Genomic DNA, 24,144 nt, shown 5'->3' with positions numbered 1-24,144 from the left:
ACCAGTACAAACCGGACGGTCTGCACCTGGGCAGGACCGGAACCAATGTCCTAGGGGGAGTGTTTGCTAGTGCTGTTGGGGAGGAGATAAACTAATATGGCAGGGGGATGGGAACCAATGCAGGGAGACAGAGGGAAACAAAAAGGAGACAAAAGCAAAAGACAGAAAGGAGATGAGTAAAAGTGGAGGGCAGAGAAACCCAAGGCAAAAAACAAAAAGGGCCAATGAATATAAAGGGGCTGCAGGAGGGGTCAAAACTAGAAATCATGGTTTAAAAACTAGGATTAAAACACTCTATCTAAACGCACGCAGCATTCAAAATAAAGTAAATGAGTTGACGTCACAAATCATTACAAATGGGTATGATTTGGTGGCCATTACAGAAACATGGTTGCAGGTTGGCCAAGACTGGGAATTAAACATACAAGGGTATCTGACGATTCGGAAAGATAGACAAGAAGGGAAAGGAGGTGGGGTAGCTCTGTTAATAAAGGATGATATCAGGGCAGTTGTGAGAGACGATATTGGCTCTAATGAACAAAATGTTGAATCATTGTGGGTGGAGATTAGAGATAATAAGGGGAAAAAGTCACTGGTGGGCGTAGTTTATAGGCCCCCAAATAATAACTTTACGATGGGGCGGACAATAATCAAGGGAATAATGGAGGCCTGTGAAAAAAGAACGGCAGTAATCATGGGGGATTTTAACCTACGTATCGATTGGTCAACTCAAATCGCACGGGGTAGCCTTGAGGAGGAATTCATAGAATGCATACGGGATTGTTTCTTAGAACAGTATGTTACAGAACCTACAAGGGAGCAAGCTATCTTAGATCTGGTCCTGTGTAATGAGACAGGAAAAATAAATGATCTCCTAGTAAAAGATCCTCTCGGAATGAGTGATCACAGTATGGTTGAATTTGTAATACAGATTGAGGGTGAGGAAGTTGTGTCAGAAATGAGCGTACTATGCTTAAACAAAGGGGACTACAGTGGGATGAGGGCAGAGTTGGCTAAAGTAGACTGGAAACACAGACTAAACGGTGGCACAATTGAGGAACAGTGGAGGACTTTTAAGGAGCTCTTTCATAGTGCGCAACAAAAATATATTCCAGTGAAAAAGAAGGGTGGTAAGAGAAGGGATAACCAGCCGTGGATAACCAAGGAAATAAAGGAGAGTATCAAATCAAAGACCAATGCGTGTAAGGTGGCCAAGGTTAGTGGGAAACTAGAAGATTGGGAAAATTTTAAACAACAGCAAAGAATGACTAAAAAAGCAATAAAGAAAGGAAAGATAGATTACGAAGGTAAACTTGCGCAAAACATAAAAGCAGATAGTAAAAGCTTTTACCGATATATAAAACGGAAAAGAGTGACTAAAGTAAATGTTGGTCCCTTGGAAGATGAGAAGGGGGATTTAATAATGGGAAATGTTGAAATGGCTGAGATCTTAAACAATTATTTTGCTTCGGTCTTCACAGTGGAAGACACAAAAACCATGCCAAAAATTGCTGGTCACAGGAATGTGGGAAGGGAGGACCTTGAGATAATCACTAGCACTAGGGGTGTAGTGCTGGACAGGCTAATGGGACTCAAGGTAGACAAGTCCCCTGGTCCTGATGAAATGCATCCCAGGGTATTAAAAGAGATGGCGGAAGTTATAGCAGATGCATTCGTTATAATCTACCAAAATTCTCTGGACTCTGGGGAGGTACCAGCGGATTGGAAAGCAGCTAATGTAACGCCTCTGTTTAAAAAAGGGGGCAGACAAAAGGCAGGTAACTATAGGCCGGTTAGTTTAACATCTGTAGTGGGGAAAATGCTTGAAACTATCATGAAGGAAGAAATAGTGGGACATCTAGATAGGAATAGTGCAATCAAGCAGACGCAACATGGATTCATGAAGGGGAAATCATGTTTAACTAATTTACTGGAATTCTTTGAAGATATAACGAGCATGGTAGATAGAGGTGTACCGATGGATGTGGTGTATTTAGATTTCCAAAAGGCATTCGATAAGGTGCCACACAAAAGGTTACTGCAGAAGATAGAGGTACGTAGAGTCAGAGGAAATGTATTAGTATGGATAGAGAATTGGCTGGTGAACAGAAAGCAGAGAGTCGGGATAAATTGGTCCTTTTTGGGTTGGAAATCAGTGGTTAGTGGTGTGCCACAGGGATTGGTGCTGGGACCACAACTGTTTACAATATACATAGATGACCTGGAAGAGGGGACAGAGTGTAGTGTAACAAAATTTGCAGATGACACAAAGATTAGTGGGAAAGCGGGATGTGTAGAGGACACAGAGAGGCTGCAAAGAGATTTGGATAGGTTAAGCGAATGGGCTAAGTTTTGGCAGATGGAATACAATGTCGGAAAGTGTGAGGTCATCCGCCTTGGGAAAAAAAACAGTAAAAGGGAATATTATTTGAATGGGGAGAAATTACAACATGCTGAGGTGCAGAGGGACCTGGGGGTCCTTGTGCATGAATCCCAAAATGTTAGTTTGCAGGTGCAGCAAGTAATCAGGAAGGCGAATGGGATGTTGGCCTTCATTGCGAGAGGGATGGAGTACAAAAGCAGGGAGGTCCTGCTGCAACTGTTTTGGGTATAGGTAAGACCGCACCTGGAGTACTGCGTGCAGTTTTGGTCACCTTACTTAAGGAAGCATATACTGGCTTTGGAGGGGGTACAGAGACGATTCACTAGGCTGATTCCGGAGATGAGGGGGTTACCTTATGATGATAGATTGAGTAGACTGGGTCTTTACTCGTTGGAGTTCAGAAGGATGAGGGGTGATCTTATAGAAACATTTAAAATAATGAAAGGGATAGACAAGATAGAGGCAGAGAGGTTGTTTCCACTGGTCGGGGAGACTTGAACTAGGGGGCACAGCCACAAAATACGGGGGAGCCAATTTAAAACCGAGTTGAGAAGGAATTTCTTCTCCCAGAGGGTTGTGAATCTGTGGAATTCTCTGCCCAAGGAAGCAGTTGAGGCTAGCTCATTGAATGTATTCAAGTCACAGATAGATAGATTTTTAACCAATAAGGGAATTTTGGGTTACGGGGAGCGGGCGGGTAAGTGGAGCTGAGTCCACGGCCAGATCAGCCATGATCTTGTTGAATGGCGGCGCACGCTCGAGGGGCTAGATGGCCTACTCCTGTTCCTAATTCTTATGTTCTTATGATAATGACCAGATCATGTTTTAGTGATGTTGATTGAGAGATAAACATTGGCCAGGACACCGAGGATAACTCCCCTGCTCTTCTTCGAAAAAATGTGATGGGATCTTTTACTTCCACGTGAAAGAGCAGACAGGGCCTTGGTTTAACGTCTCATCTAACGGCACCTCTGACAGTGTAGCACTCCCTCTGTGCTGCCCCTCCGACAGTGCGGCGCTCCCTCAGTACTGCCCCTCCGACAGTCCGGCGCTCCCTCTGTACTGTCCCTGCAGCAGTTCATCACTCCCGCAGTACTGCCCCTCCGACACTGCAGCACTCCCTCAGTACTGCCCCTCCGACACTACAGCACTCCCGCAGTACTGCCCCTCCGACAGTGCAGCACTCCCGCAGTACTGCCCCTCCGACAGCGCGGTGCTCCCTCAGTACTGTCCCTCCGACAGTGCGGCGCTCCCTCAGTACTGTCCCTCTGACAGTGCGGGGCTCCCTCAGTACTGCCCCTCTGACAGTGCGGCGCTCCCTCAGTACTGCCCCTCTGACAGTGCAGCATTGCCTCAGTACTGCCCCTCTGACAGTGCAGCGCTCCCTCAGTACTGCCCCTCTGACAGTGCGGCGCTCCCTCAGTACTGCCCCTCTGACAGTGCAGCACTCCCTCAGTACTGCCCCTCTGACAGTGCGGCGCTCCCTCAGTACTGCCCCTCTGACAGTGCAGCACTCCCTCAGTACTGCTCTGCAGTGTCAGCCTAGATTATTGTGCTCAAATCTCTAGAGTGAGACTTGAACCCACAACCTTCTGACACAGAGGCAAGAGTGCTGCCCACTGAGCTATGGCTAACATCACATCCTGACTAACCATGGTCTTTTGTGTGATGTTGGCAGGTGCTGTGAAATTTGGAGATGGACTGAGTGTGGAAGAGTGTGGGAGCCTAATGGAATCGCTGGCGAGCTGCGACCTGCCCTTTCAGTGTGCTCACGGCAGGCCCTCCATGCTACCCCTGGCAGACCTGCATCACCTGGAGACGGACAAAGAGGTATGGGAACAAGAGCTCTACATCCATTACTGTACACAGTGTGGAGCAGCAACTTACACAGGGTCTAGTGCCTGTACTGTGTTTTTTTAGTCGTTCATGGGATGTGGGTGTCATTGTATTGCCCTTGAGAAGGTGGTGGTGAGCTACCGCCTGGAACCGCTGCAGTCCGTGTGGTGAAGGTGCTCCCACAGTGCTGTCCAGGATTGTGACCCAGCGACGATGAATGAACGACCGATATATTTCCAAGTCGGGATGGTGTATGACTTGGAGGGGAACTTGGAGGTGGTGGTGTTCCCATGCGCCTACATAAGAACATAAGAACATAAGAATTAGGAACAGGAGTCGGCCATCTAGCCCCTCGAGCCTGCTCCGCCATTCAACAAGATCATGGCTGATCTGGCCGTGGACTCAGCTCCGCTTACCCGCCCTCTCCCCGTAACCCTTAATTCCCTTATTGGTTAAAAATCTATCGATCTTTGACTTGAATACATTCAATGAGCTAGCCTCAACTGCTTCCTTGGGCAGAGAATTCCACAGATTCACAACCCTCTGGGAGAAGAAATTCCTTCTCAACTCGGTTTTAAATTGGCTCCCCCGTATTTTGAGGCTGTGCCCCTTAGTTCTAGTCTCCGCGCCCAGTGGAAACAACCTCTCTGCCTCTATCTTGTCTATTATTTTAAATGTTTCTATAAGATCAACCCTCATCCTTCTGAACTCCAACGAGTAAAGACCCAGTCTACTCAATCTATCATCATAAGGTAACCCCCTCATCTCCGGAATCAGCCTAGTGAATCGTCTCTGTACCCCCTCCAAAGCCAGTATATCCTTCCTTAAGTAAGGTGACCAAAACTGCATGCAGTACTCCAGGTGCGGCCTCACCAATACCCTATACAGTTGCAGCAGGACCTCCCTGCTTTTGTACTCCATCCCTCTCGCAATGAAGGCCAACATTCCATTCGCCTTCCTGATTACCTGCTGCACCTGCAAACTAACTTTTTGGGATTCATGCACAAGGACCCCCAGGTCCCTCTGCACCACAGCATGTTGTAATTTCTCCCCATTCAAATAATATTCCCTTTTACTGTTTTTTTTTCCCAAGGTGGATGACCTCACACTTTCCGACATTGTATTCCATCTGCCAAACCTTTGCCCATTCGCTTAACCTATCCAAATCTCTTTGCAGCCTCTCTGTGTCCTCTACACAACCCGCTTTCCCACTAATCTTTGTGTCATCTGCAAATTTTGTTACACTACACTCTGTCCCCTCTTCCAGGTCATCTATGTATATTGTAAACAGTTGTCGTCCCAGCACCGATCCCTGTGGCACACCACTAACCACCAATTTCCAACCCGAAAAGGACCAATTTATCCCTGCTTTCTGTTCGCCAGCCAATTCTCGATCCATGCTAATACATTTCCTCTGACTCCGCGTACCTCTATCTTCTGCAGTAACCTTTTGTGTGGCACCTTATCGAATGCCTTTTGGAAATCTAAATACACCACATCCATCGGTACACCTCTATCCACCATGCTCGTTATATCCTCAAAGAATTCCAGTAAATTGGTTAAACATGATTTCCCCTTCATGAATCCATGTTGCGTCTGCTTGATTGCACTATTCCTATCTAGATGTCCCACTATTTCTTCCTTAATGATAGTTTCAAGCATTTTCCCCACTACAGATGTTAAACTAACCGGCCTATAGTTACCTGCCTTTTGTCTGCCCCCTTTTTTAAACAGAGGCGTTACATTAGCTGCTTTCCAATCCGCTGGTACCTTCCCAGAGTCCAGAGAATTTTGGTAGATTATAACAAATGCATCTGCTATAACTTCCGCCATCTCTTTTAATACCCTGGGATGCATTTCATCAGGACCAGGGGACTTGTCTACCTTGAGTCCCATTAGCCTGTCCAGCACTACCCTCCTAGTGATAGTGACTGTCTCAAGGTCCTCCCTTCCCACATTCCTGTGACCAGCAATTTTTGGCATGGTTTTTGTGTCTTCCACTGTGAAGACTGAAGCAAAATAATTGTTTAAGGTCTCAGCCATTTCCACATTTCCCATTATTAAATCCCCCTTCTCATCTTCTAAGGGACCAACATTTACTTTAGTCACTCTTTTCCGTTTTATATATCTGTAAAAGCTTTTACTATCTGTTTTTATGTTTTGCGTAAGTTTACCTTCGTAATCTATCTTTCCTTTCTTTATTGCTTTCTTAGTCATTCTTTGCTGTCGTTTAAAATTTTCCCAATCTTCTAGTTTCCCACTAACCTTGGCCACCTTATACGCATTGGTTTTTAATTTGATACTCTCTTTTATTTCCTTGGTTATCCACGGCTGGTTATCCCTTCTCTTACCACCCTTCTTTTTCACTGCTGTCCTTTTCCTTCTAGGGGGCAGAGGTCGTGGGTTTGGGAGGTGTTGCCGAAGAAGCCTTGGCGAGTTGCTGCAGTGCATCTTGTAGATGGTACACACTGCAGCCAGGGGGCGCCGGTGGTGGAGGGAGTGAGTGTTGAAGGTGGTGGATGGGGGGCCAATTAAGCGGCTGCTTTGTCCTGGATAGTGTCGAGCTTCTCGAGTGTTGTTGGAGCTGCGCCATCCAGGCAAGTGGAGAGTATTCCAACACACTCCTGACTTGTGCCTTGTAGGGTGCATGTACTGTATATATACTGTGTATCATGGTATGTAGATTTACCGTGTGGATAGTGTTATACATATAAGAACATAAGAATTAGGAGCAGGAGTAAGCCATACGGCCCCTTGATCCTGCTCTGCCATTCAATAAGATCACGGTTGATCTTTGACCTCAACTCCACTTTCCCGCCCGATCCCCATATCCCTTGATTCCCTCAGTGTCCAAAATCTGTCAATATTCTTGAATATACACAACCACTGACACCCATAGTTCTCTGGGGTAGAGAATCCAAAGATTCACAACTCTTTAAGTGAAGACATTTCTCCTCATCAGTTCAAAATGAGAGACCCTTTATCCTGAGACTATGCCCCCTAGTTTGAGACTCTCCAGCCCGGGGAAACAGCCTCTCCGCTTCTAGTCTGTCAAGCCCTCTGAGAATTTCATACATTTCAATGAGAAACATATAAACCACCGAACCTCACATTCTTCTAAAATCAAGGAATATAGGCCAATTCTTCTCTTTCTCTCCTTATACGACAACCCTCTCATCCCAAGAATCAATCCCGTGAACCTTTGTTGCACACCTTCCAAGGCAAGTATATCCTTCCTTAGGTAAGGAGACCAAAACTGTGCGGAGAGCTCCAGGTGAGGTCTCACCAAAGTCCTGTATAAATGCAGCAAAACTTCCTTACCCTTAGACTGCAAACCCCTTGCAATAACGGCCAACATACATTTGCCTTCCTAATTGTTTGCTGTACCTGGCAGTAACTCACTCCTGGATATCCGTTATTCTATATATAACCCCCCCCCACCGCCCCCCCCCCCCCCCGCCGGATCTCCTCAATTAGATTCCAGCCTTTAACTCACTCCCAGGTATCTGTTCCATATATGAATCACCCGAACCCCTCGATTAGATTCTAGCCTATAATTAAAACCAGGGTATCTGTTATTCCATATATAAACTCCCTGACAAAGGACAGAGGGTGTTAAAAAAACAAGCCTAAAGGCTTTGTGTCTTAATGCAAGGAGTATCCGCAATAAAGTGGATGAATTAACTATGCAAATTGATGTTAACAGATATGATGTGATTGGGATTACAGAGACGTGGCTCCAGGATGATCAGGGCTGGGAACTCAACATCCAGGGGTATTCAACATTCAGGAAGGATAGAATAAAAGGAAAAGGAGGTGGGGTAGCATTGCTGGTTAAAGAGGAGGTTAATGCAATAGTTAGGAAGGACATTAGCTTGGATGATGTGGAATCTATATGGGTAAAGCTGCAGAACACCAAAGGGCAAAAAACATTAGTGGGAGTTGTGTACAAACCTCCAAACAGTAGTAGTGATGTTGGGGAGGGCATCAGACAGGAAATTAGGGGTGCATGCAATAAGGGTGCAGCAGTTATAATGGGTGACTTTAATATGCATATATATTGGGCTAACCAAACTGGAAGCAATACGGTGGAGGAGGATTTCCTGGAGTGCATAAGGGATGGTTTTCTAGACCAATATGTCGAGGAACCAACTAGGGGGGAGGCCATCTTAGACTGGGTGTTGTGTAATGAGAGAGGATTAATTAGCAATCTCGTTGTGCGAGGCCCCTTGGGGAAGAGTGACCATAATATGTGGAATTCTGCATTAGGATGGAGAATGAAACAGTTAATTCAGAGACCATGGTCCAGAACTTAAAGAAGGGTAACTTTGAAGGTATGAGGCGTGAATTGGCTAGGATAGATTGGCGAATGATACTTAAGGGGTTGACTGTGGATGGGCAATGGCAGACATTTAGAGACCGCATGGATGAACTACAACAATTGTACATCTCTGTCTGGCGTAAAAATAAAAAAGAGAAGGTGGCTCAACCGTGGCTATCAAGGGAAATCAAGCATAGTATTAAAGCCAAGGAAGTGGCATACAAATTGGCCAGAAATAGCAGCGAAACTGGGGACTGGGAGAAATTTAGAACTCAGCAGAGGAGGACAAAGGGTTTGATTAGGGCAGGGAAAATAGAGTACAAGAGGAAACTTGCAGGGAACATTAAGACGGACTGCAAAAGTTTCTATAGATATGTAAAGAGAAAAAGGTTAGTAAAGACAAACGTAGGTCCCCTGCAGTCAGAATCAGGGGAAGTCATAACGGGAAACAAAGAAATGGCAGACCAATTGAACATAAGAACATAAGAATTAGAAACAGGAGTAGGCTATCTAGCCCCTCGAGCCTGCTCCGCCACTCAACAAGATCATGGCTGATCTGGCCGTGGACTCAGCTCCACTTACCCGCTCGCTGCCCATAACCCTTAATTCCCTTATTGGTTAAAAATCTATCGATCTGTGACTTGAATACATTCAATGAGCTAGCCTCAACTGCTTCCTTGGGCAGAGAATTCCACAGATTCACAACCCTCTGGGAGAAGACATTCCTTCTCAACTCAGTTTAAATTGGCTCCCCCGTATTTTGAGGCTGTGCCCCCTAGTTCTAGTCTCCCCGACCAGTGGAAACAACCTCTCTGCCTCTATCTTTCATTATTTTAAATGTTTCTATAAGATCACCCCTCATCCTTCTGAACTCCAACGAGTAAAGACCCAGTCTACTCAACCTATCATCATAATGTAACCCCCTCATCTCCGGAATCAGCCTAGTGAATCGTCTCTGTACCTCCTCCAAAGCTAGTATATCCTTCCTTAAGTAAGGTGACCAAAACTGCACGCAGTACTCCAGGTGCGGCCTCACCAATACCCTATACAGTTGCAGCAGGACCTCCCTGCTTTTGTACTCCATCCCTCTCGCAATGAAGGCCAACATTCCATTCGCCTTCCTGATTACCTGCTGCACCTGCAAACTAACTTTTTGGGATTCATGCACAAGGACCCCCAGGTCCCTCTGCACCACAGCATGTTGTAATTTCTCCCCATTCAAATAATATTCCCTTTTACTGTTTTTTTTTCCAAGGTCGATAACCTCACACTTTTCGGCATTCGATAAGGTGCCACACAAAAGGTTACTGCAGAAGATAAAGGTACGCGGAGTCAGAGGAAATGTATTAGCATGGATGGAGAATTGGCTGGCGAACAGAAAGCAGAGAGTCGGGATAAATGGGTCCTTTTTGGGTTGGAAATCGGTGGTTAGTGGTGTGCCACAGGGATCGGTGCTGGGATCATAACTGTTTACAATATACATAGATGACCTGGAAGAGGGGACAGAGTGTAGTGTAACAAAATTTGCAGATGACACAAAGATTAGTGGGAAAGCGGGTTGTGTAGAGCACACAGAGAGGCTGCAAAGAGATTTAGATAGGTTAAGCGAATGGGCGACGGTTTGGCAGATGGAATACAATGTCGGAAAGTGTGAGGTCATCCACCTTGGGGAAAAAAACAGTAAAAGGGAATATTATTTGAATGGGGAGAAATTACAACATGCTGCGGTGCAGAGGGACCTGGGGGTCCTTGTGCATGAATCCCAAAAAGTTAGTTTGCAGGTGCAGCAGGTAATCAGGAAGGCGAATGGAATGTTGGCCTTCATTACGAGAGGGATGGAGTACAAAAGCAGGGAGGTCCTTCTGCAACTGTATAGGGTATTGGTGAGGCCACACCTGGAGTACTGCGTGCAGTTTTGGTCACCTTACTTAAGAAAGGATATACTGGAGGGGGTACAGAGACGATTCACTCGGCTGATTCCGGAGATGAGGGGGTTACCTTATGATGATAGATTGAGTACACTGAGTCTTTACTCATTGGAGTTCAGAAGGATGAGGGGTGATCTTATAGAAACATTTAAAATAATGAAAGGGATAGACAAGATAGAGGCAGAGAGGTTGTTTCCACTGGTCGGGGAGACTAGAACTAGGGGGCACAGCCTCAAAATACGGGGGAGCCAATTTAAAACCGAGTTGAGAAGGAATTTCTTCTCCCAGAGGGTTGTGAATCTGTGGAATTCTCTGCCCAAGGAAGTAGTTGAGACTAGCTCATTGAATGTATTGAAGTCACAGATAGATAGATTTTTAACCAATAAGGGAATTAAGGGTTACGGGGAGTGGGCGGGTAAGTGGAGCTGAGTCCACGGCCAGATCAGCCATGATCTTGTTGAATGGCGGAGCAGGCTCGAGGGGCTAGATGGCCTACTCCTGTTCCTAATTCTTATGTTCTTATGTTCTTATGAATACATGAAGCGTGGGAATAGTAAATCTTCATAAAGATAAAATGACCTCTTTTAAGAATGTGTGTTTAAAAACGACAGGGTTATTTTGGAGTTCCGTTCCAGCTGTACTCGCTCAGTAGTTGACTTGCACTTGCTTCTCCAAAACCGGAAATGTTTCCAGCAGGGATTGTTTATAATGTTCAGGAACATTTGGGACCAGTACGTGAGCACATCCCTAACCCAGATAAAATGTTGTCTGGTGTGTGGTCCGACAGAGGCTGAGCTAAGGCAAAATCTTTAACTGAAATGTGTGTTGGCTGTGGCTCAGTGGGCAGCACTCTCATAGAAACATAGAAAATAGGTGCAGGAGCAGGCCATTCAGCCCTTCGAGCCTGCACCGCCATTCAATAAGATCATGGCTGATCATTCACCTCAGTACCCCTTTCCTGCTTTCTCTCCATACCCTTTGATCCCTTTAGCCGTAAGGGCCATATCTAACTCCCTCTTGAATATATCCAATGAGCTGGCATCAACAACTCTCTGTGGCAGGGAATTCCACAGATTAACAACACTCTCAGTGAAGAAGTTTTTCCTCATCTCGGTCCTAAATGGCCTACCCCTTTTCCTTTGACTATATCCACTGGTTCTGGACTTCCCCAACATCGTGAACATTCTTCCTGCATCTAACCTGTCCAGTCCCGTCAGAATCTTATAGGTTTCTATGAGATTCCCTCTCATCCTTCTAAACTCCAGTGTATAAAGGCCCAGTTGATCCAGTTTCTCCTCATATGTCAGTCCAGCCATCCCGGGAATCAGTCTGGTGAATCTTCGCTGCACTCCCTCAATAGCAAGAACATCCTTCCTCAGATTAGGAGACCAAAACTGAACACAATATTCCAGGTGAGGCCTCACCAAGGCCCTGTACAACTGCAGTAAGACCTCCCTGCTCCTATACTCAAATCCCCTAGCTATGAAGGCCAACATGCCATTTGCCTTCTTCACCGCCTGCTGTACCTGCATGCCAACTTTCAGTGACTGATGAACCATGACACCCAGGTCTCGTTACACCTCCCCTTTTCCTAATCTGCCGCCATTCAGATAATATTCTGCCTTTGTACTTTTGCCCCCAAAGTAGATAACCTCTCATTTATCCACATTATACTGCATCTGCCATGCATTTGCCCACTCATCTAACCTATCCAAGTCACCCTGCAGCCTCTTAGCGTCCTCCTCACAGCTCACACCGCCACCCAGTTTAGTGTCATCTGCAAACTTGGAGATATTACACTCAATTCCTTCATCTAAATCGTTAATGTATATTGTAAATAGCTGGGGTCCCAGCACTGAGCCCTGTGGCACCCCACTAGTCACTGCCTGCCATTCTGAAAAGGACCCGTTTATCCCGACTCTCTGCTTCCTGTCTGCCAACCAGTTCTCTATCCACGTCAGTACATTACCCCCAATACCATGTGCTTTAATTTTGCACACCAATCTCTCGTGTGGGACCTTGTCAAAAGCCTTTTGAAAGTCCAAATACACCACATCCACTGGTTCTCCCTTGTCCACTCTGCTAGTTACATCCTCAAAAAATTCCAGAAGATTCGTCAAGCATGATTTCCCTTTCATAAATCCATGCTGACTTGGACCGATCCTGTCACTGCTTTCCAAATGTGCTGCTATTTCATCCTTAATGATTGAATCCAACATTTTCCCCACTACCGATGTCAGACTAACTGGTCTATAATTACCCGCTTTCTCTCTCCCTCCTTTTTTAAAAAGTGGTGTTACATTAGATACCCTCCAGTCCATAGGAACTGATCCAGAGTCGATAGACTGTTGGAAAATGATCACCAATGCATTCACTATTTCTAGGGCCACTTCCTTAAGTACTCTGGGATGCAGACTATCAGGCCCTGGGGATTTATCAGCCTTCAATCCCATCAATTTCCCTAACACAATTTCCTGCCTAATAAGGATATCCTTCAGTTCCTCCTTCTCACTAGATCCTCGGTCCCCTAGTATCTCCAAATTTGCGGATGACACTAAGTTGGGTGGCAGTGTGAGCTGCGAGGAGGATGCTATGAGGCTGCAAAGTGACTTGGATAGGTTAGGTGAGTGGGCAAAAGCATGGCAGATGAAGTATAATGTGGATAAATGTGAGGTTATCCACTTTGGTGGTAAAAACAGAGACACAGACTATTATCTGAATGGTGACAGATTATGAAAAGGGAAGGTGCAACGAGACCTGGGTGTCATGGTACATCAGTCATTGAAGGTTGGCATCCAGGAACAGCAGGCGGTTAAGAAAGCAAAATTCTGATGGGTTTAGACAGGTTAGATGCAGGAAGAATGTTCCCAATGTTGGGGAAGTCCAGAACCAGGGGACACAGTCTAAGGATAAGGGGTAAGCCATTTAGGACCGAGATGAGAAGGAATTTCTTCACCCAGAGAGTAGTGAACCTGTGGAATTCTCTACCACAGAAAGTTGTTGAGGCCAATTCACTAAATATATTCAAAAAGGAGTTAGATGAAGTCCTTACTACTAGGGGAATCAAGGGGTATGGCGAGAAAGCAGGAATGGGGTACTGAAGTTGCATGTTCAGCCATGAACTCATTGAATGGCGGTGCAGGCTAGAAGGGCCGAATGGCCTACTCCTGCACATATTTTCTATGTTTCTATGCTGGATGGGGAGAATGTTTAAGGTGGTGGAGGGGGTGAATGTTTAAGGTGGTGGAGGGGGTGAATGTTTAAGGTGGTGGAGGGGGTGAATGTTTAAGGTGGTGGAGGGGGAGAATGTTTAAGGTGGTGGAGGGGGTGAATGTTTAAGGTGGTGGAGGGGGTGAATGTTGAAGGTGGTGGAGGGGGAGAATGTTGAAGGTGGTGGAGGGGGTGAATGTTGAAGGTGGGGGAGGGGGTGAATGTTGAAGGTGGTGGAGGGGGAGAATGTTGAAGGTGGTGGAGGGGGTGAATGTTGAAGGTGGGGGAGGGGGTGAATGTTGAAGGTGATGGAGGGGGAGAATGTTGAAGGTGGGGGAGGGGGAGAATGTTGAAGGTGGTGGAGGGGGTGAATGTTGAAGGTGATGGAGGGGGTGAATGTTGAAGGTGATGGAGGGGGAGAATGTTGAAGGTGGGGGAGGGGGAGAATGTTGAAGGTGGTGGAGGGGGTGAATGTTGAAGGTGGGGGAGGGGGAGAATGTTGAAGGTGGGGGAGGGGGTGAATGTTTAAGGTGGTGGAGGGGGAGAATGTTGAAGGTGGTGGAGGGGGAGAATGTTGAAGGTGGTGGAGGGGGTGAATGTTTAAGGTGGTGGAGGGGGAGAATGTTGAAGGTGGGGGAGGGGGTGAATGTTTAAGGTGGTGGAGGGGAGCAGGATCACTGCTTGCTGTCCCCAAAAGTTTGTCGCCATCCTCCGCCTGCTCCACGATGACATTCAAGCCGTGATCCTGACCAACGGATCCACCACAGACCCAATGCACATCCGGATCGGGGTCAAGCAGGGCTGCGTCATCACACCGACCCTCTTCTCGATCTTCCTCGCTGCCATGCTCCACCTCACACTCAACAAGCTCCCTGCTGGAGTGGATCTAAACTACAGAACCAGTGGGAAGCTGTTCAACCTTCGTCGCTTCCAGGCCAGGTCTAATCCTCTGTCGTCGAGCTACAGTAAGCGGATGACGCTTGTGTCTGCGCACATTCAGAGATTGAACTCCAAGTCATAGTCAACATCTTCACGAAAGCATGGGCCTTACACAAAACATCCATAAGACAAACGTCCTCCACCAACGTGACCCCGCCACATAGCACTGCCCCCCCAGTCATCAAGATCCACATCGCGGCCCTGGAAAACGTGGACCACTTTCCACACCTTGGGAGCGTATTATCAGCAAGGGCTGACGATGAGGTTCAACACCACCTCAGTGCGCCAGCGCCGCCGGAGGCAGAGAGTGTTTGAAGACCAGGCCCTCAAATCTGGCATTAAGCTCATGGTCTGCAGGGCTGCAGTGATACCCGCCCTCCTGTATGGCTGAGAGACATGGACCATGTACAGTAGACACCTCAAATCGCTGGAGAAATACCATCAACACTGTCTCTACAAGATCCTACAAATCCTCTGGGAGGACAGACGCACCAACGTCAGTGTTCTGGATCAGGCCAACATCCCCAGCATCGAAGCACTGACCACACTCGACCAGCTGTGCTGGGCAGGCCACATTGTTCGCATGCCAGACTACAATCCAGGTCTTGCTGCATGTGGGCACGGACTGCTCCATTATCTGAGGAATTGTGAATGGAACTGAGCACTGTGCAATCATCAGCGAACATCCCCACTTCTGACCTTATGATGGAGGGAAGGTTATTGAAGAAGCAACTGAAGATGGTTGGGCCTAGGACACAACCCTGAGGAAATCCTGCAGCAATACCCTGGGCTGTGCTGATTGACCTCTAGCCATTGGAACCATCTAACCATCTTCCTTTGTGCTCGGTATGACTCCAGCCAGTGGAAAGTTTTCCCCCTGATTCCCATTGGCAACAGTTTGACTAGGGCTCCTTGATGCCACATTCTGTCAAATGCTGCCTTGATGTCAAGGTGAAAGTAGATAAGTCCCCAGGCACGGATGAAATGCATCCCAGGCTGTTGAGCGAAGTAAAAGAGGAAATAGCAGAGGCCTTGACCATCATTTTCCAGTCCTCTTTGGATTTGAGCATGGTGCCGGAGGACTGGAGGACTGCTAATGTAGTACCCTTGTTTAAGAATGGAGAAAGGGATAGGCCGTGTAATTACAGGCCTGTCAGCCTAACCTCAGTGGTGGGAAAAGTATTGGAAAAAATCCTGAAAGACAGGATAAACCTACATTTGGAAAGGTAAGGATTAATTAGGGATGGACAGCACAGATTTGTTAAGGGAAGATCGTGTTTGACTAATCTGATCGAATTCTTTGAGGAGGTAACCAAGAGGGCAGTGTGTACGATGTAGTGTATATGGACTTTAACAAAGCTTTTGATAAGGTCCCACATGGTAGACTGGTCACGAACGTTAAAGCCCCTGGGATCCAGGGCAAAGTGGCAAGTTAGATCCAAAATTGGCTCAGAGGCAGGAAGCAAAGGGTAATGGTTGATGGGTGTTTTTGTGACTGCAAGGATGTTTCCAGTGGGATTCCACAGGGCTCAGTACTGGGTCCCTTGCTTTTTGTGGTATATATCAATGACTTAGACTTGAATATAGGGAGTATGATTAAGAAGTTTGCAGACGACACTAAAATTGGCTGTATGGTTGATAATGAAGAGGAAAGTCATGGGCTGCAGGAGGATATCAATCTACTGGTCAGGTGGGCAGAGCAGTGGCAAATGGAATTTAATTCAGAGGTGATGCATTTGGGGAGGGCTAACAAGGGAAGGGAATACACATTAAATGGTAGGACACTGAGAAGTGTAGAGGAACAAAGGGACCTTGGAGTGCTTGTCCACAGATCCCTGAAAGTAGCAGGCCAGGTGGATAAGGTGGTTAAGAAGACATACGGAATGCTTGCCTTTATTGGCCGAGGCATAGAATATAAGAGCAGGGAGGTTATGCTTAAATTGTATAATACTCTGGTTAGGCCACAGCTGGAGTACTGCATGCAGTTTTGGTCGCTGTATTATAGGAAGGACGTGATTGCACTCGAGAGGGTGCAGAGGAGATTTACTAGGATGCTGCCTGGAATGGAGAATCTTAGTTATGAGGACAGATTGGATAGGCTGGGTTTGTTCTCATTGGAACAGAGGAGGTTGAGAGGAGACCTCATTGAGGTGTACAATATATTGAGGGGCCTGGACATAGTGGATAGTAAGGGTCTATTTCCATTGGTGGAGGGGTCTATTATGAGGGGGCATAGTTTTAAGGTGGTTGGTGGAAGGTTTAGAGGGGATTTGAGGGGGGGGTTCTTTACACAGAGGGTTGTGGGGATCTGGAACTCGCTGCCCGGAAGAGTGGTGGATGCAGAAACCTTCACTATGTTTAAGAGATGGTTGGATGGTCACTTAAAGTGCAGTAACCTGCAGGGTTACGGACCTAGAGCTGGTCATTGGGATTAGATTTGGCCAGCGCAGATATAATGGTAAGTACTGCAGGGAATAGAATACGGCCAGGGCGATCTCCTGGACTCGTGTCGATCGGCTGGATGGGTTACAGAGGAATTTTCCCGGATTTTTTCCCCCCAAATTGGCCTGGGTTTTTATCTGGTTTTTGCCTTTCCCAGGAGATCACATGGGTCCGGTTGGTGTGGAATGTAGAATGTTTCAGTATAAGGGGTGTCGCAGTTGTGTGAGGCGCACTGGTTGCTCTTTACATTTCCACCATTGTTCATTGTTCATAAGTTTATATGTAACCTTCAGGGCTGCTGACCGAGGGCCGTGTGGCTCTTTGTCGGCCGGCGCGGACACCATGGGTCAAAAAGGCCTCCTTCTGCGCTGTAAATTTATGTGTTTCTACAACCAATGAAGTACTTTTTGGAGCATAGTCACTGTTGTAATGTGAAAAACGAGGCAGCCAATTTGCCCACAGCAATCTCCCAGAAACAGCAATGTGATAATGTTTTTTGTTATGTTGATTGAGGGATAAATATTGGCCAGAACACCAGGGATAACTCCCCTGCTCTTCTTCAAAATAGTGCCCTGGGATCGTTCACGTCTCCCTGAGGGGGCAGACGGGGCCTCGGTTTAACGTCTCATCTGAAAGACGGCTCCTCTGACAGTGCAGCACTCCCTCAGCGCTGCACTGGAGTGTCAGCCTAGATTTTTATGCTTAAGTTCCTCAAGCGGGACTTGAACGCACAACCCTGTGACTCAGTGGTGAGTGTTAAACCCACTGAGCCATTACCTACATACCATTTGCTTTAATCACTTGCTGTACCTGCCTGTTAACTTTCAGTGATTGGTGTACAAGGTCACCCAGGTCCCTCTGAATACCAACATTTCCCAATCTCTCACCATTTAAAAAATACTCAGCTTTTCTATTTTTTCTACCAAAGTGGATAACTTCACATTTCTCCTCATTATATTCCATTTGCCATGGTCTTGCCCACTCACTCAGCCTGTCTATATCCTCTGAAGCCTCTTTGCATCCATCTCACAACTTACATTCCCATCCAAAACTGAGATGAGGAGGAATTTCTTCTCTCAGAGGGTTGTAAATCTGTGGAATTCTCTGCCCCAGAGAGCTGTGGAGGCTGGGTCATTGAATATATTTAAGGCAGAGATAGACAGATTTTTGAGCGATAAGGGAGTAAAGGGTTATGGGGAGCGGGCGAGGAAGTGGAGCTGAGTCCATGATCAGATCAGCCATGATCTTATTGAATGGCGGAGCAGGCTCGAGGAGCCAAATGGCCGATTCCTGCTCTTATGTATGTTCTAGCTTTGTATCATCAGAAAACTTGGATATATTACATTTGGTCCCCTCATCCAAATCATTGATATAGATTGTGAATAGCTGGGGCCCCAGCACTGATCCCTGTGGTACCCCACTAGTTACAGCCTGTCGACCCGAAAATGACCCGTTTATTCCTACTCTGTGTTTTCTGTCCATTAACCAATCCTCAATCCATGCTAATATATTACTCCCAATCCCATGAGCCCTCATTTTGTTTAATAACCTCTTGTGTGGCACCTTATTTGAATGCCTTCTGAAAACCCAAATACACCACATCCACCGGTTCCCCCTTATTCTGCCAGTTACCGCAAACATAACAGATTTGTCAAGCATGATTTCCCTTTCATAAATCCGTGTTGAATCTGCCAAATGCTATTATTATTTTCTAAGTGCCCTGTTACCACGTCTTTAAGAATAGATTCTAGCATTTTCCCTATTACTGATGTCAGGCTAACTGTAGTTCCTTGTTTTCTCTCCCTCCTTTCTTAAATAGTGGGGTTACATTAGCTACCTTCCAATCCTTGGGAACTTTTCAAGAATCTGGAATTTTGGAATGCATCCACTATCTCTACAGCTACTTCTTTCAAAACCCTAGGGTGTAGGCCATAAGGTCCAGGGGACTTACTGGCTTTCTGTCTCATTAATGGCTCCAATATCATTTGTTTTACTAATACTAATTGTTAAACACCATTTGTCTACCAATCCACACTTGTCCAATCTATTTTCATACTCTCTCTTTGCCCCACTCGATTAGATTCCAGCCTTTAACAGCCTTATATTTTCATGTATATTCTGATCTCTAGGTTCATCGTAGACCAAATTTACAGAAGCTGCGGAATTTGTGTGAAGTGTGGCAGAGTGGTGAAAGAGTTTGACTGTCCCGAGCTGTGGGAGGTTGTAATCTGTCTGCGGCTCCTTCTGATGACCTGTGCTCCACCATCGCTTGCTCACATCTCCATTCGGTTTTCCGTCTGCGCTGCTGTGAAATGGATAAAGCCCCAGTGTGGCCTGTGCAGCCGCTGTGTGGTGGATTCGGTGAGGATGGGAAGGTGTCGTCTATTCAGATATTTTACACCGAGTTCTGCGGCCAGGATGGTTGGTGAAGTACACTGGCCTTTCCCTTTGAACTTTGGCACTGGACGTCAAAAGGATTGGTGGCAGGACTCATTGCCCTAACCTAACCCCACCACCGTGCTCAGGACTGCTCCTTGTATACTGCACGCCCTCCCTCGCCCTCGCCCCCCCCCACACCTTCCCCTCCCCTCCCCCAGTGATACCTGCTGCTTTGTTTTATGAACACTCGAACATTACTTAAGTTTTTTTTTAATGAACTATTTATTCCAATAAATGTGAAGGAGCTGGGCGGGCTGAGGTTTCTTTATTCAGGTTGCGATGGGAGGGTCTCCACTCAGCTCGGTTTTGTAGCCAGTCCTTTGTCGGGGACCAGGTGTTCTGCTGGGTGGAGACAGAATGATGTGTCACTGAGTAATGACTGCTTACTCAGCTTCAGACAACTGATCATTGGGGTGTGCGGGGTGCCTGTGGGCAGGGCACAGTTTCTGATCGAATGGAGACAATGAGTTGGTCTCAGCGAGGTTTATTCAGTTAAATGTTGTGGTCGTCGGGGTTGTAGAGTTCACTCATCAGGCGGTAGATGTAGGAGGGAGCGTTTCCCCCGATGTTGGAGATGAACAGGGTGATGAGCTCCGGAGGTACGTAATCGAACACAGGGCAGTGAGCACTCACTTTGCACAGAATCTCACCTGCAGGAAACAAACAGCAGCTAGACTGTCACCAATCAACTGAAACTGGAGTGAGAGAGAATCACAACACAGAGACTCTTCCCCAAACAAACAGTTAGTGTGTAATACCAGTCAGTAACTGACCCAGCTTGTCCCCCCCCCCCCCATGTTACAGGCACATTGTGAGGTGAAGTATGTAACGGCAGGGCAACCCGCGGGGGAGAGAGAGAGAGAGAGAGAGAGAGAGAGAGAGGGCGCGGGGAGTTGGTCACAGAGCAGACAACTCCAGAGCCCTGGTGTTAACGGTGTGAATGGATTATCAGCTCCCTCACTAAGGAGATCACACGGACTGCTGCCTGACTCAAACTCTGACCAGGGATACATACCTTCTGTGAAAGGGAGCACCTCCTGCGGCGAGACAAACTGCTGAAAGGTGTTCTCTTCGTTGGGGAACTGCAAACGAGAAACACGCACATTAAACAGCAAACAAAGCCAGGTCTTTGCCTTCACTGCATCAGAGCAGGAGATGAGACTCAGTGCTTACACTTCAGCATTAATAATTCCAGAGCCCGATCGACTGGGACAGGAGACAAGAGTTTCTAGCTGTGGACGTGGAGAGATGGATTCACCTGCTGCGGAAGTAAGAGAGAGAGAGCGCTACACAGTGCGGTGAATGATCCATCACCATCAGACGGAGCACACCACACTCCCAGGGCAGGTACAGGGGGTTAGATACAGAGTAAAGCTCCCTCTACACTGTCCCATCAAACACTCCCAGGGCAGGTACAGCACGGGGTTAGATACAGAGTAAAGCTCCCTCTACACTGTCCCATCAAACACTCCCAGGGCAGGTACAGCACGGGTTAGATACAGAGTAAAGCTCCCTCTACACTGTCCCATCAAACACTCCCAGGGCAGGTACAGCACGGGGTTAGATACAGAGTAAAGCTCCCTCTACACTGTCCCATCAAACACTCCCAGGGCAGGTACAGGGGAGTTAGATACAGAGTAAAGCTCCCTCTGCACTGTCCCATCAAACACTCCCAGGGCAGGTACAGGGGGTTAGATACAGAGTAAAGCTGGCAAGAGTTTCCGCTTTGGGCACAATCAGCGATCTTTGCGCCCGTTTTCAGACATTTCTTTCCTCGCATTTTATCTCAGCCTCATTTGCATATCATCAAACGCAAAGTTTCCCATGAACCAGCACAATGGGGCAGCGTTTTAAAACTTAATATTTTTAAATAACAATTTTGCTTTAAAATAAGTTCCTTGATATAAAGTGGTAGCTTGCTGCAATTAGATTAATAGGGATGAAAATGGGATCATCACAAAAAAGCATTTTTAATCAGTGTGTGAATCCACCTGTGAGTAACCCGATTTTAAGTTAAATACTAAAAACGACTAATAAATATGCAGAATGATTTGCTAATTATATCGGGGTACAGTAGTTAGTTTCTTAGTAAATTAAAAAAAATACGATGAAATGTTTTTAAAGTGTGCCTATTATTGTCTTTGCGCGGAAATGAACCAGCTTAATTTTTATAGCCAGCTTCAAACTCACCATGGTGCCCTGCGCTGGAAAATTAAACACTGGAGGTCCAGAGAGACTTGTGGGTCCAGGTACATCGATCATTAAAATGTCAGGAACAGGTACAGAAAATAATCAAAGTTTAATGAGATGCTGGCCTTTATCTGTAGAGAACGAGAGTACAAGGGGGAGCAGAAGACCTACCTGTGGGCATAGTTTAAACATTGCAGCACAGACTATAACGGGAGTGGAGTGGTGCCGAGCTGCAAGAGCGAGAGTGTGTGCCCCATTCACAGCTCGCAGACCCCCATTGGCGAGGATGGTCTTAGTGCCAATGATCACCTGTAGAAACAACACAGGACCAGTACAGAAACGTGACGCACAATCGCAGCCACCCACTGCCCCCGCACCCCCCCTCCTCCCCCCACCCACTGCCCCCGCACCCCCCCTCCTCCCCCCCACCCACTGCCCCCACACCCCCCCCCACACTGCTCCCCCCTCCCCACACCCCCCCACACACACACTGCCCTCCCTCCCCACACTGCCCCCGCACCCCCCCACACACACACTGCCCTCCCTCCCCACACTGCCTCCACACCCCCCCCACACTGCCCCCGCACCCCCCCACACACACTGCCCTCCCTCCCCACACACACACACTGCCCCCGTACCCCCCCCACCACACACCGCCCCCGCACTCCCCCTCCCCCCCCACCCACTGACCCCTCTTCCCACACACGCACACTGCCTCCGCACCCCCCCCCCACTCCTCACTGTGTCGCCCCCGGGGTTGTTACCTTGTTGACACGAGACATGACGGCGAAGATGGCAGCGTCGGTAATGACAGTAGTTTCAATCCCGGCTGCGGACAGAGCAACGGACATCTCGTGGCCCTGGAACCCAGAAACCGGGGTCAGCAGTCTGCACCGTGCCTGGGGGAGGGGGTGAGTGAGGGAGGGGAGGGGGTGAGTGAGGGAGGGGAGGAGTGAGTGAGGGGAGGGGAGGGGGTGGGTGAGGGAGGGGAGGGGTTGGGTGAGGGAGGGGAGGGGGTGGGTGAGGGAGGGGAGGAGTGAGGGAGGGGGAGGGTGAGTGAGGGAGGGGAGGGGAGGAGTGAGGGAGGGGAGGGGAGGAGTGAGGGAGGGGAGGGGGTGAGTGAGGGAGGGGAGGGGGTGAGTGAGGGGGGAGGGGGTGAGTGAGGGAGGAGGGAGTGAGGGAGGGGAGGGAGGGGGGAGAGGAGGGGTTGAGGGAGGGGGGAGAGGAGGGGGAGGGAGCGGAGAGGAGGGGGAGGGAGGGGGTGAGGGAGGGGAGGAGGAGGGAGGAGTGAGGGGTGGGAGGGGGAGGGGTGAGGGAGGGGGGAGGGGTGAGGGAGGGGGAGGAGGAGGGGTTGAGGGAGGGAGGGGTTGAGGGAGGGGAGGGGTTGAGGGGGAGTGGGAGGGGGGAGAGGAGGTGGTGAGGGAGGGGGTGAGGGGAGGTGAGGGGAGGAGGGGGTGAGGGGAGGAGGGGGTGAGGAGAGGAGGGGGTGAGGGGGTGAGAGGAGGGGAGGGGGTGAGGGAGGTAGGGAAGGGAGGGGGTGAGTGAGGGAGGGGAGGGGGAAGAGGGGGTGAGTGGGAGGGGAGGGGGTGAGTGAGGGAGGGGAGGGGGTGAGTGAGGGAGGGGAGGGGGTGAGTGAGGGAGGGGAGGGGGTGAGTGAGGGAGGGGAGGGGTGAGTGAGGGGAGGGGAGGGGGTGGGTGAGGGAGGGGAGGGGGTGGGTGAGGGAGGGGAGGGGGTGGGTGAGGGTGAGGGAGGGGAGGTAGGGTCGGAGGGGAGGTAGGGGGGGAGGGGAGTGAGGGGGGAGAGGAGAGGAGGGGGGAGAGGAGGGGAGGGGGAGAGGAGGGGAGGGGGAGAGGAGGGGAGGGGGAGAGGAGGGGAGGGGGAGAGGAGGGGAGGGGGAGGGGGAGAGGAGGGGAGGGGAGGGGGAGAGGAGGGGAGGAGGGGAGGGGGAGAGGAGGGGAGGAGGGGGTGAGGAGAGGAGGGTGAGGAGAGGAGGGGGTGAGGAGAGGAGGGGGTGAGGAGAGGAGGGGGTGAGGGGGGAGGAGAGGAGCGGGTGAGGGGGGGAAGGGAGGGAGGGGGGAAGGGAGGGAGGGAAGGAGGGAGGGAAGGAAGGGAGGGAGGGGAGGGAGGGAAGGGAGGTAGGGAAGGGAGGGGGTGAGTGAGGGAGGGGAGGGGGTGAGTGAGGGAGGGGAGGGGGGAAGAGGGGGTGAGTGAGGGGGGAGGGGGTGAGTGAGGGGGGGGGAGGGGGTGAGTGAGGGGGGGAGGGGGTGAGTGAGGGGGGAGGGGGTGAGTGAGGGGGGGAGGGGGTGAGTGAGGGGGGGAGGGGGTGAGTGAGGGAGGGGAGGGGGTGGGTGAGGGGAGGGGATGGGGTGGGTGAGGGAGGGGATGGGGTGGGGTGAGTGAGGGAGGGGATGGGGTGGGTGAGGGGAGGGAGGGGAGGGGGTGGGGTGAGTGAGGG

At 48.9% G+C, this 24,144-nt stretch overlaps 2 protein-coding genes across 2 annotated transcripts in view; one reads left to right on the top strand and one right to left on the bottom strand.

The window, feature by feature from the left end:
* LOC139245919 (DNA mismatch repair protein Mlh3-like) overlaps positions 1-19,747 on the top strand; it is a 36,519-nt gene extending 16,772 nt beyond the window's left edge. Inside the window, exons 3-4 of the mRNA XM_070871366.1 lie at positions 4,062-4,213; positions 19,189-19,747. Coding sequence (XP_070727467.1) covers positions 4,062-4,213; positions 19,189-19,260 — 224 coding nt within the window. The 3' untranslated portion in view covers positions 19,261-19,747. The remainder of the gene's footprint in view (positions 1-4,061; positions 4,214-19,188) is intronic.
* eif2b2 (eukaryotic translation initiation factor 2B, subunit 2 beta) overlaps positions 19,693-24,144 on the bottom strand; it is a 9,976-nt gene continuing 5,524 nt past the window's right edge. Inside the window, exons 3-6 of the mRNA XM_070871361.1 lie at positions 22,453-22,587; positions 21,860-21,997; positions 20,514-20,580; positions 19,693-20,148 (exon numbers count right to left, since the gene is read on the bottom strand). Coding sequence (XP_070727462.1) covers positions 19,991-20,148; positions 20,514-20,580; positions 21,860-21,997; positions 22,453-22,587 — 498 coding nt within the window. The 3' untranslated portion in view covers positions 19,693-19,990. The remainder of the gene's footprint in view (positions 20,149-20,513; positions 20,581-21,859; positions 21,998-22,452; positions 22,588-24,144) is intronic.

The sequence above is a fragment of the Pristiophorus japonicus genome, unplaced genomic scaffold, assembly GCF_044704955.1.
Source record: "Pristiophorus japonicus isolate sPriJap1 unplaced genomic scaffold, sPriJap1.hap1 HAP1_SCAFFOLD_246, whole genome shotgun sequence".
Lineage (NCBI taxonomy): Eukaryota > Metazoa > Chordata > Chondrichthyes > Pristiophoridae > Pristiophorus > Pristiophorus japonicus.
This window is presented reverse-complemented; position numbering and strand designations above follow the sequence as displayed.